The sequence below is a fragment of the Lissotriton vulgaris genome, chromosome 1_1 (genome assembly GCF_964263255.1).
Source record: "Lissotriton vulgaris chromosome 1_1, aLisVul1.2, whole genome shotgun sequence".
Classification (NCBI taxonomy): domain Eukaryota; kingdom Metazoa; phylum Chordata; class Amphibia; order Caudata; family Salamandridae; genus Lissotriton; species Lissotriton vulgaris.
Genome location: NC_141685.1, coordinates 1663008994 through 1663023847, shown reverse-complemented (window position 1 = coordinate 1663023847; position 14854 = coordinate 1663008994). Strand labels below are relative to the sequence as shown.

The window sequence follows — 14854 nt, the reverse complement described above, 5'->3', positions numbered from 1 at the left end:
GGACCCCTGGCCCCCGCAGACCCCAGCCCGCCCGCCGGACGTACGACGCCGCCACCCTCAACGCCCTCAACGCCGGCCGAGTCCCGGGCTGCTACCGAGCCACCCCGAGACGCACCCACGGACCCTTCTGCTGCAACTCCTGCAAGTTCACCTGCATCCGGACCTGCACTACTCCAGCACCAACCAAGACCAAGACGAGCAACAGCAGCAGCCACCTGAAATGCATCCTGCTCAACACCCGCTCCGTCCACAGGCACGCCATCGAGATCTGGAACCTACTCGACACCACAGCCCCAGACGTCGCCTTCTTCACGGAAACCTTGATGAACGCCTCCTCAGCGCCCGACATCGCCATCCCAGATGGCTACAAGATCATCCGAAGGGACCGCACCAACCACACCGGAGGAGGCATCGCCATCGTCCACAGGAACACCATCCGCATCACGACCAACACCGACGACACCCTCGCAACCGCCGAGCACCTGCACTTTCAGGTCCACATCAACCCCAAGACCACCCTCAGAGGCACCCTCATCTACAGACCCCCGGGACAACGCACAAAATTCAGCGAAGACATCGCCGACTTCATCAGCCCGCACGCCCTCTGATCCACTGACTACATCCTCCTAGGGGACCTCAACTTCCACCTGGAGAACAACAACGACCGCAACACCACCACCCTGCTGGACAACCTCGCCAACCTGGGACTCAAGCAGCTGGTCACCACCCCCACCCACTACGCCGGACACACACTCGACCCCGTCTTCTCATCCAGCAAGGACATCGCCTTCAGCCACGCCACCGGACTCCACTGGACGGACCACAGCTGCGTCCACTTCAGCTTCGGAAGGACCACGATCCACCACCACCAGCAACAGGTTGCACGCAGGAGCTGGAACAAGATCACTGCCGACCAGCTCGCGACCTCCCTGAGCATGAACCCTCCCACCAGCACAACGAACCCTAGCCAGGCGGCCACCAACCTCATGAAGTGGATCAGCGACTGCGCAGACGAGCTCGCCCCCCTGAGGACCCCGCCTAGCAGACCCGGTAGCAAGAAAGCCCCATGGTTCACCGACGAACACAAGAGCCCTCGAGAGAACCTGGCGCAGAGACCCAACACCGGACAACATGACTGCCCTCAAGCTCACCACCCAAAAACACCACCAACTCATCCACGCCACCAAGAAAACTGCATTCAAGGAACGACTGGACAACAACGCACACAACAGCAAGGAACTCTTCAACATCGTCAAAGAGCTCTCCAACCCTAATGCCGGAAACAACGACATCACCCCTTCGCAAGCACCGAGACCGCCCTGATCGCAGCCACCGATGACATCCGATCGCTGCTCGACAACGGAGAAACAGCGGCCCTCATCCTCCTCGACCTCTCCGCGGCCTTCGACACTGTCTGCCACCGTACCCTAGTACAACGCCTCAGCAACGTCGGAGTCCAGGAGAAGGCACTGGAGTGGATCATCTCCTTCCTCGCCGGAAGGACACAGAGAGTCCGCCTCCCTCCGTTCAGATCTGAAGCCACCGAAGTCATCTGCGGCGTTCCTCAAGGCTCCTCGCTCAGTCCAACCCTCTTCAACGTCTACATGAGCCCCCTCGCAGACATCGCACGCCAGCACAACCTCAACATCATCTCCTACGCCGACGACACCCAGCTGATCCTCTCCCTCACCAACGACCCTGCCACCACCAGAGCCAACCTTCACGAAGGGATGAAAGAGGTAGCCGAATGGATGAAGAACAGCCGCCTGAAACTGAACTCGGACAAGACGGAAGTCCTCATCCTGGGATCCTCACCCGCCGCTTGGGACGACTCCTGGTGGCCCCCCGCCCTAGGCAGCGCACCCAAACCAACAGACCACGCACGCAACCTGGGCTTCATCCTGGACTCCTCCCTCTCCATGATCAGACAAGTCAACGCCGTCTCCTCGTCGTGCTTCAAAATCGGACTCCTTCACTTGGACAGTGCTATCAAGCGTTGACCCTAAACATAGGTCGCCTGATGTTGAGCAAGCGCTGTTACGTAAGGAAGCATATCTTATCATGAAGTTTGACAGCATCAACAAAGGATTAAATTCAATGAGTGAATTGAATAGACTATAAGTATTGCCTCATTTCACTACAACTCCCAGAAGGCACCTCTCTGGTGCTCTCGCAACACTCTCCTCCTATTGGTCCAAAAAGTTTTAAGAACCCGACTGGTAACAGCCGGTCTAAACAACACTGAAGATTCAGACTGAGGATTGTAGCGAGAGGAGATGCAAGCAAAGAAATAGGTAAGCGGACACCTCCAGAACGCTTAAACTAGTTTTAGAATCCCAACTTCAAGCACAGCGCCCTTGAAATGTTCCTTTAATGTTGCAGATTAAAAGAAAACTGCACGAGTATTGAATTACAAGAAGGATTAAAGATACCATCTAAAGCGTGTGAAGAATCGCGGTGAGTGGCTCAGCGGTTCACTACCCAGAGCGATCAAAAATAATGTTTTTTCACCGCTCCGTTTTTTAAATACAGGCAGAAACTATAATGGCATTTCGGTCACTTATTTTCACAGAAACACGTGAGAAGAGTGGTTCCGTGTAACCGTAACTAAGATAGAAGGAAAATAACAAACAATATTGACCCTTCAGGACACATTCAGAAAGGTAAAAATACTCTGCCTTGGCTTCGCATAACGGCTGACTATCAGCATTGAATGATGTTGGATAGTTTTATCTAACATGAACCAATAACTTTTATATTTTTCTAGAAGCACGCACACAGCTTTAATCAAAGATTCAAGTGTGACCTTTACCTCTACAACTCAGAGGTAAGGCGCCTTGTTTTTTTACCATTTCTAAAGAATTGAAAACCCAAGGAAGGGGTTCTAATAAGCATACATATGTTTTTTATCATTAGGATAAGGATTGGAAAAAGATTCACTCAGCCCTGATGAGAGTGTGGGCACAGGATACCCACACTTGAAACGCGTCGGCATAAAGGTCTAAACCCCATAAGTTTGACAGGCATAAAGGACTAAACCCCATAAGTTTGACATAAAGGATTAAATCCTAAATTGCTGAAGAAGTCTGTTGTTGACAAAGGGGACTGAACCTTATCGATTTAAAATATCTGTTGGCATTTTAGTATTTTTGAAATGATTGCATGTATGCATTGATGTCTATTGAATAATAAGTTTGACATCGTATTTGATTTCACAATTTTTTCCACCTGTTTGTTTTAAACTCACGTCATATCATGAAATGAAATGTATTGACTGTTTGTTGTTCTATGTTTGCACATATGTTTTTGTAGAAATCACTTACTAAAACGTGTGGCTATTTTTGTGGAGAACTCCTTTTTCTCTTTCTAAAAAATATCGCTTTTTTGTAAAAATAACGAATAAAAGGCGTAAATAATTGCCGAGATGAACATGATAAAGTTGGTTCATTTCTTGCTCTAAATAAGTTGAGACTAAACAATTGGAAGTGTGGGTACTTTCTTCTTTTTCTAAAGATATATTGGGCCCAACCCCACTTCAGTCCACAGGGCCATACCCCCCCAGTTCCCGAAGTTATTCCACTTTGAGCACTGAGGGGAGTTAATAGAAATAATTATGTTCTGCATTCAATTTGGGTAACCGAAAGCACAGATGCAGCCCTCCACAGAAACCTTTGTTCCAAGGCTTGGATGGCCTCATCTACTCATTTTCTGCTTTACATAGTGCCAACGGATGCTCTTTACGTTACATAGCGTACTGCCACCCTCCTCGAACAATGCACATGATTATAAAATAGCCAACCAAATGCATCTTAAAATACTGCCTTCTTTAATAATAAGGTTTGCTAATATTCGACCTTAGGAGCATTGCGGAGAAACTCATGCAGATTGACATGTGCGTACAAGCTATGCAATTGTTTCAGACACAGAAAAGAGATCTAGAATTATTCTTTCACAGCCAGTGATGGGCCTTAGGAAGCCGAGGCGTATGTAGTGACGGGATCTGAATGATGTACAGGCACACCAATTCACGGTACACTTTTGTCAACTCACTGCTGATTGAATGCTTGGTAGGTTAGTGACCCGGCAGTAGCATTGCATTGTTATGCAGTAGAGGTGGCAGTAGCATTGCATTGTTATGCAGTGGAGGTGCCACAGCCATAGGGACTATATTGAGAAATAAACTCCACCACCACACATCATTTAGCAGGTACAATCTGATCATAACAACCGAGTCTGCTATTGTTAAACCAGCAGAGGGATCCCATCATTTTCAAAGGGACATGCTTTAGGTGGCATGCTTACCTTACAGTTTCATTGGGCTTTTTGTTTTTACTAACACATGTAGTAGCATTCAGGAAGCATTCGCAGAGTGTATGCAACTTTTGCACCAAAGTACAGAGCACAAAAACACATATTTCTTATTATAGGAAAATAAATACTTTTTTCATAATCTTCTATCATAAACTCTGGGGCAGGGGTGAATTGTCCTTATCACCTCAAAGACAAAGGCATTTTCAAACTATCTATCCCTTCACAGCAATGAATGAGAAATAAAAGGAGCTTGCTTGCGCAATAAAGAGCAATAGCTATGCTAAATCTATACTAGAGACACATACTACACACACTTCTCTTCTGCATCTCCTACGACAGTAAAGAACTCTCATAGAAGATAGATGGAGAAGTTTGTGTGTCACTGCGTTGGCAGGAAAGGGCTGTGGTGGTGTGTGGTGAGGAGGAAGATCTATACCTTAGACATAATATGGGCATATCCCAAGTCATTGTGGCTAACCCTGGAGTAGAGATATCTTCTGTATCACATTCGGAGCTTTCTCTCCCCAATATGAGGGAGCCCATTTCTGAAAAAGTGTGGGTGTTCTGGAAATGACTGTAATTATGGCTAATAATTGCATTACAATGGCAGCAGTACAATGGAGTACTTGGTGAAAATGAAAAGCTGGTGTTTAGGGATCATATATATATATATTTATTTTAATGTTTGTATTTGAGTGATCAATACATTAGGGAGGTTTATTGCTGATGTTGGTTATCTGATGCCAGAGGGCTCTTTTTGTGATGGCTATTATTTTATGAGTTGTTGAAAGTAATTTATTTTATCTTTAGGCATAAACCATTCTATGAAATTGTCACTACTGTTGTATGAGGCCTGAGCCTGTACAACTGGTATAATCTGTTTAATCTTTTATGCTCTGTCTAATTTACCAATTACATTTTAGTATGAGCCTGGTTTTTTAACTCCGGTCTTTGACCTGTGATTGTATTACTTTAAATTGTGCTGCAAAATATTATTAACTTGGTACTATATTTGTAATATGCCATTTGAGCCTCTTTTAATAATATTTTTGTTGACCTACACCAAAAAAACTCCTGTAGTGAGTTAGTCTAGCTAATCTTGTGTGCTTGCTCAATTATATACAAAATAGTCATTTTTGCCACACCACTTTCAAAGTTCACCAGCCGCCACTGGCGTGCATGGTCATGCACAAGGTCCCACCATGACAATGCAGGGCGGGTACCATAGCTACTCACCCATGTGCACCCCTCACCCACCAATACCCTGGGGGTTCGCAACAGGCCCCCGTAAGAGAACTCTGCATGCCTTTCCGTGGTAGCATGTTTCATGCTAATATGGCCGGCGGTGTCTAGCAGACACCACAACCATATTAAATCCTTTTCCGCGGAAAAGCAGCCAAAGCACTTCCCGTCCGCTGCGGTACCCCCCGCAATACTAATATGGCGGGGGTAAATGGGTGGCAGCGGTGAAGGTTGTAGGGCGGATCGCCACTGTCAATCCTCCCTACATCCTAATTGGCCCCTAAGTGTCTATTACTTTTACGAGTGCAGGCTACTTTCGAACAAGAAATGCCAAGGATTAGCAGTGACCCAGAAATTAACATGATTCAGAAAAGGGGGTGGTGATGAACAGAGTGTCTGAATTAAGCAGACCACTCTTACCCAGTCCAAAGATCAGGGCTTGATCCATCACCGTTTTTCAGCTCACTGCACCATCCCAGCTCAGAACTTGGCTATATGCAAATTAGTCTGACCCTGGCCCAGTGCATCATGGGAACAGGGCAGACCAAACTACCAAGCCAATTCTTATACTGGGAAGGAAACAAGCTACCGGGGACCGGTTTCTGGCATTTCAGCCGTCTTCGGCCCGGCTTGCTTGAATCCTGATGGTGCAATGAGCTAAGGACTCACATCTGAGTATACCCTTCCACGCTTATAGTGGACAAAAATGATTCAGAAAAGGGGGTGGTGATGAACAGAGTGTCTGAATTAAGCAGACCACTCTTACCCAGTCCAAAGATCAGGGCTTGATCCATCACCGTTTTTCAGCTCACTGCACCATCCCAGCTCAGAACTTGGCTATATGCAAATTAGTCTGACCCTGGCCCAGTGCATCATGGGAACAGGGCAGACCAAACTACCAAGCCAATTCTTATACTGGGAAGGAAACAAGCTACCGGGGACCGGTTTCTGGCATTTCAGCCGTCTTCGGCCCGGCTTGCTTGAATCCTGATGGTGCAATGAGCTAGGGACTCACATCTGAGTATACCCTTCCACGCTTATAGTGGACAAAAATGATTCAGAAAAGGGGGAAATGCCAGAAACCGGTCCCCGGTAGCTTGTCTCCTTTCTGGTGAAGAATTGGCTTGGTAGTTTAGTCTGCCCTGTTCCCATGATGCACTGGGCCAGGGACAGACTGATTTGCATATAGCCAGGTTCTGAGCTGGGATGGTGCAGTGAGATAAATAACGGTGATGGATCAAGCCCTGATCTTTGGACTGGGTAAGAGTGGTCTGCTTAATTCAGACACTCTGTTCATCACCACCCCCTTTTCTGAATCGTTTTTGGCCACTATAGGTGTGGCAGGGTATACTCAGACATGAGTCCCTTTCTCACTGCACCATCAGGATTCAAGCAAGCCGGGCGGAAGACGGCTGAAATGCCAGAAACCGGTCCCCGGTAGCTTGTCTCCTTTCTGGTGAAGAATTGGCTTGGTAGTTTAGTCTGCCCTGTTCCCATGATGCACTGGGCCAGGGACAGACTGATTTGCATATAGCCAGGTTCTGAGCTGGGATGGTGCAGTGAGATAAATAACGGTGATGGATCAAGCCCTGATCTTTGGACTGGGTAAGAGTGGTCTGCTTAATTCAGACACTCTGTTCATCACCACCCCCCTTTTCTGAACCAGAAATTAACATGTCATCGCAATCCTATAAAGGGCGTATATATTTGGAAATGTTATGCACCTAAGGCCAAAGTAATTTCTGGACTAAGACGGAATTATTTATGATTTAAAAAAAAAAAAAGAAAATACATAAAACTATTATCAATGTCCTTTTTTAAGATTATGCCACAAAAATATGCACTTATAAGGTTTCACCACACCCAATACAGTCCAACGGGATCTAAATTAACACCAGTTTTATAGAATAGTTTGTTGGAGAGCCTGGATAAATGCCTATCTAAAAAGGTAGAAAGTACATCAATTTTCTACAGCTAAGGGAACAGGACTATAGTCTCCAGCAATAGTGCTATTGTCCAAAACATTTATCAACAAATAGGGCCAGTTAACATTCCATGCTCTGTTCATGAGAGGTAACTGAACCTTCGTAAATACTACTGATGCTTACTAGTTATATTTCCCTCCACCGCCTCATTTGTAAATAGATTATTTACAAAGTTTGTGTTCTTTATTAAATTAATGATGACTTCTAAGCTTTAATGTTTTTTCTAGTTGGCTTACTTGCTGAAGATCGTGATTGTTCTTATCTTCATCATAAAAATGGCGGGCAGAGGACAAAAGAATTCATAATGTGTGTTACATTTAGTTCTATCATTACCACAACCCAAACCATGCACCATCACCATTGTTACTGTGTCAGAATATGCCATCATATTTAACCAAACTTAACCATACCACATTCCTCATTCACTCCACTGCCTATCCTTGGATGTTCTACCCAACACAGGCAACTGGTGCCTACCTCTAATACGGTTTTTCACCCCTACATAATGTAACGCCCTACTGCAACATTTTATTTCTTATTCCCCTACAACTTCATTCCACTATAGTTTCTGCACCATAGAATACTCTTATTGTCCTCACCACATACCATAATTGTACTTGCTCCACAATATACCACCATCGCTCTGCTCCCAAGCTACAGCTTTGTTGGCTTATGTCACACTGTTGCCCCTACACCGTCCAGCAGCACTTTCACTTCAGTCTCCATGGTACTGTTATTGTCTCCACCTGAGACTACCATTGATACGCACAAAAGATTTTCTGTTACAGTCCCATACCATTTTAGGCACTGCCTCATGCTATACCATTGCACCGATTTAACTTCCACCATGTACCACTTTTTCATGCTTGCTTCCCAGGTGTACTCTTACTGCCAACGTCTGATAACACCATTAATCTTCCCCCCCACTATGACCTGCGTGTATGTTCCCTGACATGAAGATGTTGAGGTCCAACTCGCTGCTAAGAGAAAACAAGAATAAAAAGAGTGCTGATGAAACTTTAAGTAAGGCATTTGTGTTGGAGTTAGATAAACTGAAACAAAAAGACCTCCCACACGCCATGAAGGTTGGGTTGAAGAAATAAATGCAAAGCACTCAAAGTGCCGACACTGCTGAACATATTCCGATGTAGGCAAGGAACAAAGTCAGCTAGCACATCTCACTTGGTGGCCCATATCTAGCTCAATAAAATCTACCACTTACGGGAACCCACCAATCTCCAGCATTGTCTCCACTTTATACCACTGCCTCTGCTGTCCCCTTCTACACCCCGACAGTGTTCACGTAATACCACCAGTGCTCTTCCCCTACCTCAACACCGTACACTCAGCCCATTGCGGTTCCCATAGTGTCGGGACTTGTAGGTAACATGCGCACCTCTTGCTGTCTCTGAAATGACTATGGGCCAAGGGTGCTTCCAGGTGGCAAGGTGTACCATCTGCGCTCTAAGTGCATATTAAAGCTCCCGGGCTGTGGCCTTCGCGACGCTACAGTCTCGTAGTGGTGCTGGTAGAGGAGGAGGACGCGATGCTCATTGCAACATCAATGGCACTGCAGGCGTCGTGAAAGCGGTCATTCCTCTACAGTGGTGAAACATCACTGGAGCGCATGCCTCAGCACAGCGCTCACTGTGTGCCTATGTGTTTTCAGTAACGCCACTGCACCCACAGTCTCTGCCCGGCGCCCCATACTTAGTTCTGTCCACTCCTCACAACTACGACTATATACGTCTCCGTAGCTTGTCTGAAGGTTCTGGAAGTCACCACAGTGTGGATTGCCCGAGGCCCCACTAACCTTTATGTACTACCTATTATCCATTCATGTACACATACCAATACACTTGCTTATTCCATTTAATTTTCTCCAAAACTCCACTTACTCTACTGCCTTTCAATCCTACCCTACGGCACTGGCCACAAACATCACCTTTTTCTTCTGCCCTGTCCCACATCTCCTGCTCCCATACATCAACCTAGTGTCCACTATCTTCATCAGTGTCACATCCACGTTAGCTCATTCATTGCCCCTTCCTCTCTTTCACAAACAGCTTCTCTCATCACCAGTCGCCTCTGTACATCTCTGAAAAGGAACCATCCCTAACCTATGGCTTAACATACCTTGGTCCCTACATACAGCAGCCCCCACGCTCCGGACCCAGGTAGGAACTCTCAGGCCAGCCAGGGGCCTGCCGCCCGTGCACAGAGTCGGAGGGGGTCATCTGGAACTTGGGGCCCCCTCTCACACACCGCGGGGGCTATTGTCACACCAATCTCTTCACCTTTCCTTTCAGCCTTTGAGTCCCTTTCATTCGCAGGCTCCCCCTCTCCTTTCACCCCCAACACCCCTTCTCTTTCCACAGTCACATTTCCTTCCACCATCAGATTAAGTTATCTTTTACCGGGGGACCGGTCGTCTTCCCTTCCACAGTCCCCTTTCATCTCATGCTCCTTGCGGTCTAGGCCTAGACTCTCACCTTCTTGACGGTGCGCGGGGCCTCGGAGATGCCCCCCTCGGCGCTCAGCCTCGCATCCTCGGACTGCCGGTGGTGCCGGTGCGGGTGCTCGCTCCTCTTCAGGGCAGAGGCCGGGGGCTGGCCGCCCTTGCTCCCAGGGGGCAGCAGCAGCATAGCAGGCGACGGCTCGGCGGGGGAGATCGGGGGTGCGGGGCTGGTGCGCGGGGGCGGCTCAGACAGCGCGGGGGTCACAGCCAGGATGGGCTTGAGCGGTGGCTCTGCGGCGGCGGGAGAGGCTCCGGACACCGTCTCCGGTGGTAGCGGGGCGCCAGGGGCAGCTACCTGCACAGACATGGCTGGGGTAGTTGGGCAATGGACGGGGGGGCTCCAGCGGTGAAGGCTGTCGGTATGCGGTGTCAGGGGGGCGATGCGTGCGGTCTCACGGCAGCCTCTGCACTGCGCTCTTCTCTCACAGTCACAGACGTGAAAGCCGGCCCCTCACACAACAAACACTAGCACGCTGCAGGTTGCCGGCAGAACTGCCCCCTCATGGAAAGAGAAAGAGGACAGGCTGCGGTCAGCTGAGTGTCAACGGGAGGCGTCGCCATGGAGGCCATCTTACAGAAGGACCCTTTCCTTTCGAACAAAAGGCCCGCGAGCAGGAAAAGTCCCTGTACGCTTCACACGTACGTGACGTATTATTTTCAACTAAAATCTGTACAGAAAAATGCAAACTGTGGATTTTAATGTTACTTGTTTGATAATTATGCCTCATTAGATGGTTTACATTTCCACCTTCACCAATTCCCCGATTATTTACCTGTAATTTTATTTATTCGTAAGTCTTTCTCCTCCTCGTCACACTCATTACTTTTGAGGTGGTTTGCACCTTTACGACTGGAACAACTTTTGAAAATGAAAGTACTACCTACCCCGCTGTGGCCATAAAGTGGATGGCATTCCCATACTAGATGCCATAAAGGGATTGACATTTCCAGAATCGTGTTGTCATTTCTCTGCTCTGTCAAATGCCTAGGGGAGAAGGGTTAGTGGGCTGTGATGAGTGTGACGAGTAGTCATAGCTGTCTCCATTTTCAGTGCACTTCCTTGGGTACAGCTTCAGGCTTGCCCGCTGAAGGATTTTGAGCTCCATAATAGCAAGCATTTACAATGCAATGGTCTCGTATTTGTTAAAGTTAGAGCTATCGGCATTGCTCATGACATTATTTTTGTTTTTAAAACATATAAATAAATGAGATTGTCATTTACAATGCCAATAGCTTAATCTCTCGGAAATGCGAGAACTATTGCATTTGCACCCACACACACACACAGAGCCACACACCCACACAGAGCCACACACACATAGAGCCACAAACACACAGAGCCACACACACACACACACACAGAGCCACACACACACACACACAGAGCCGCACACACACACACACATACACACACAGAGCCACACACACAGACAGAGCCACACACACACAGAGCCACACACACAGCCACACACACACACACACACACAGCGCCACACACACACAGCGCCACACACACACACACAGAGCGCCACACACACACACATACAGCTCGTTTTAAGTGTTCACAAATTACGCAGACAGTTAAGCCAAAATACTGACTAACGTGGTCAAATGTATATATGAAAAAGCAATAAAAAAATCTTCCCCATTGTAATATTAACAATTAATAATAAAGATAAGCCTAATGGTATTCAAAATTTTAAAAAACGTAATTGACGGTTACACCAACATCAATAACGATGGAACTATCAGCACCAGCAGTGGTGATAACAGTAGTAATAGCAGCAACAATACTACTACTACTACTAACGATAATAATTATTATTATTAGCAGAAGTGGTAGTGTAGTAGGGGTAGTAGTATTAAAGTAGGTGCCATCACCCTGATCAAAATGCATTCCAACCCAGCATACACCCTGCATAAAGTGGAAAGGACGGTCCATTGCACAACGTTTCATAAAATACAATTTGGCGTTGGGGTAGAAAACGCCTAAAAGGGCTAATGTGTCACCATCACCATCGTCTTTTCCCACGGCCCCTTCCCTAGCATTCATCTGCCAGGCCCTTAGTCACAGCGGCTTCTGGGGACACCAGATGTGAAGCATACCACCTTGGTGACCCCTCAGGGGCCCGCACCACAACAGGTGGGTATTGCATTCCCAGAGCACCAGGCTGGCGCGCATGGTACATTCCTGCACTGCAGGGGGTGCCCCCCTGTCAACAAGAGATCTCCAGCAGTGCCCAACCCTCTAGCTCCCCTCTCACCTGCCTCAATGCCCTCGCTTCTCGCCGAAGCTCCACCGGCCCCTAAGCTGCCAGGCCCCTAGGCTCCCAGGCCGCCCGCCATCCGGGGCTTTGCGTTTCTTCGACATCGCGGCAGCGCGAGCGGGGAGAGCCGCAGCAGGGCGCTTTTATTTCCCTGCTCCTGGAAAGGGCGCGTGGGGAGGGCTGTCCGCGTTGTGGAGGAGAGAGAGGTGTACTCTGGAGTGGCAGCGGAGTCAAAGAGAGCCGAGACTACAGTGGGGGGAACCCTCACAGGCTCAATTCCATCAGTGCCTCCAGGAGCCGTCTGGTCGAGTGCTCTTCTCCGTGTGTTCCTCCGCCCCTTCTGCCTCTCGGCAGGAGTGCGGGGACAGTGGGACCAGGTGAACGAGGACGGGCTCTTCACTGGAGTCCGGATGATAGTGAGGCAGCTGTAGTTTGTTGTGGACTTTGGGTCTCCCTGTTTGAGAAATGAATGAAAGATTGTGGTGGGGAGTGCAGAACTAAGTAGGAGAGAACAATGACAGCGTAGAGAGAGGGGGAGATCGAACAGAGGGAGGGAAGTAGGTAGAGTGAGGGGAGGAGGGAGGAGGGAGTCGGACAGCGAGAAAGCAGAGAGAATGAGGGATGGGTGGAAGGTGAGAGCGGGCATCAGTGGAACTTCCAAACTTCCGCTGTGGACCACGCCATGGACACCACCATGTTTCTCCGAGGTCAAGCAGAAATGCCTCGGAGAAACGCCCCGTCTTTTTCGGACTGGGGGGCGTGTTTTTCTTTCTCTCCTCTTCCCATTGGCAGGAATGTAAAATTCCAGCCAATGGGAAGAGGAGAGAAAGAACCTAAAAAAAACACGCCTCTCAATCCGAAAAAGACAGGGCTTAAATAGACAGACGCCCATCTTCTGCAATGGCTGGCCTCCGTTTAGGAAGCCAGCAAATGGAGAAGAGAGGCGGGTTCAAGCCCCACTCTGGAAAACATAAGATCTCGCCAGCGAGACTGCGCAAGCGCAGCCTATGCAGGCCAAGACCTAAAAACTAAGGGACTGATTTAGATCTCCGAACATGTGTTTACTTCGCCAGGGCAACAGAGTAAAAGACCAACATGTACGAAGGGACCCCCTCAAAAGGTAAATTTGGCCCAGGAACAGAGGGGAGCATAAACACTACAATGTGAGGACGTTCCTGCAATGGCCTTATATTTTAATTTGTACAATTACTTCTATACATTTTCTATTTGGGTGATAAATACAAACATACTAAATAGGTTCAAAACATTACAAAATTTTATTTTTTAAGTTTTTCAATTCATTTAAATACTAATTTTCATCACAAAAATCACAAAGGAAAAAATTACAATTCATATCAAAACCCTGACAAAAAACAGAGGAATCATCAATATATACAACACAATTAATATATAAAAATTATAACCCCTTGGTAACAAACATATCTCTCAACATCCTCACATGCTAACAATCATACCACACTCAACCTCATATTCAAATGGAGAAGGAACTGAATAGATAATAAGCAGAATAACAATGCTAAAATATTGCCCCCCAGATGTACTATTGGGCCATCGCAGCAGGTCTACGCGCGTTTCGGCAGCACTCGGCCGCCTTCATCAGGACCTTTTCCTCGTGATACAATCAATACCAAGGGATCTGAAAAATATATATACAACAAATCACCATTTTGTTACCACCCAAGAAAGTAAGATCTTCTAACAGGATTAATTAATTCACTGTGTTACATGAACCAGAAGCTCATCAACTCGACCACAAACTAAGACATCATATAATGAAACATATAGTACATATGATCAATAAGAAAGGACACATTTAATCTAAGTTATCTAAGCAAGGGGCTACACGGGTGCATAAGTCAGACTTACATAATCGTGTGGCAATAAAACATGTACCCAATGGTTACGAATTAAGTTAGGGCCATACCCGGGTAATCCCGTTTTTCAGATACCTCTGTCAGTGAGCTTACCAATTAGCACCAACGGCAGTAGAGTCAGGGAGGACCGGCTCTCACAATATTCATAGGGCAGGATGTCCTGTTTGTCCTTGAAGTGGCTATAAGCAGAGAATTACATATTTTAGCCAAACAGACCTCTTAGTGTGCAGCTAATTCGAGAAAAGACCAAGAGAGAGGCCCGTATATATTGGACATCCATTTTCGAATTCATGGAGTCCGATTAAGTTAGCGAGCACGCACACCCTAGTAGCACGTGCTCGCTAACTTAATCGGATTCTTCATCCTTTTTTTTCATTATAGATTACGGTAGGAATTTTAACTGACATCCCGCTGACCGTCTTTGTCTTAAACCACTCCATGAATTCGAAAATTTAGGAACCATCTGCCACACCGGGTCTCCAACTACCATTAAAGGTATACTCCTTTAAGGACGTAATGGATGTCCAATATATACGGGCCTCTCTCTTGGTCTTTTCTCGAATTAGCTGCACACTAAGAGGTCTGTTTGGCTAAAATATGTAATTCTCTGCTTATAGCCACTTCAAGGACAAACAG

General features: G+C 47.2%; 1 protein-coding gene across 1 annotated transcript in view; it reads right to left on the bottom strand.

The window, feature by feature from the left end:
- AHCYL2 (adenosylhomocysteinase like 2) overlaps nucleotides 1–10530 on the bottom strand; it is a 484174-nt gene extending 473644 nt beyond the window's left edge. Inside the window, exon 1 of the mRNA XM_086918893.1 lies at nucleotides 10031–10530. Coding sequence (XP_086775019.1) covers nucleotides 10031–10363 — 333 coding nt within the window. The 5' untranslated portion in view covers nucleotides 10364–10530. The remainder of the gene's footprint in view (nucleotides 1–10030) is intronic.
- Nucleotides 10531–14854: the final 4324 nt, after the last annotated feature.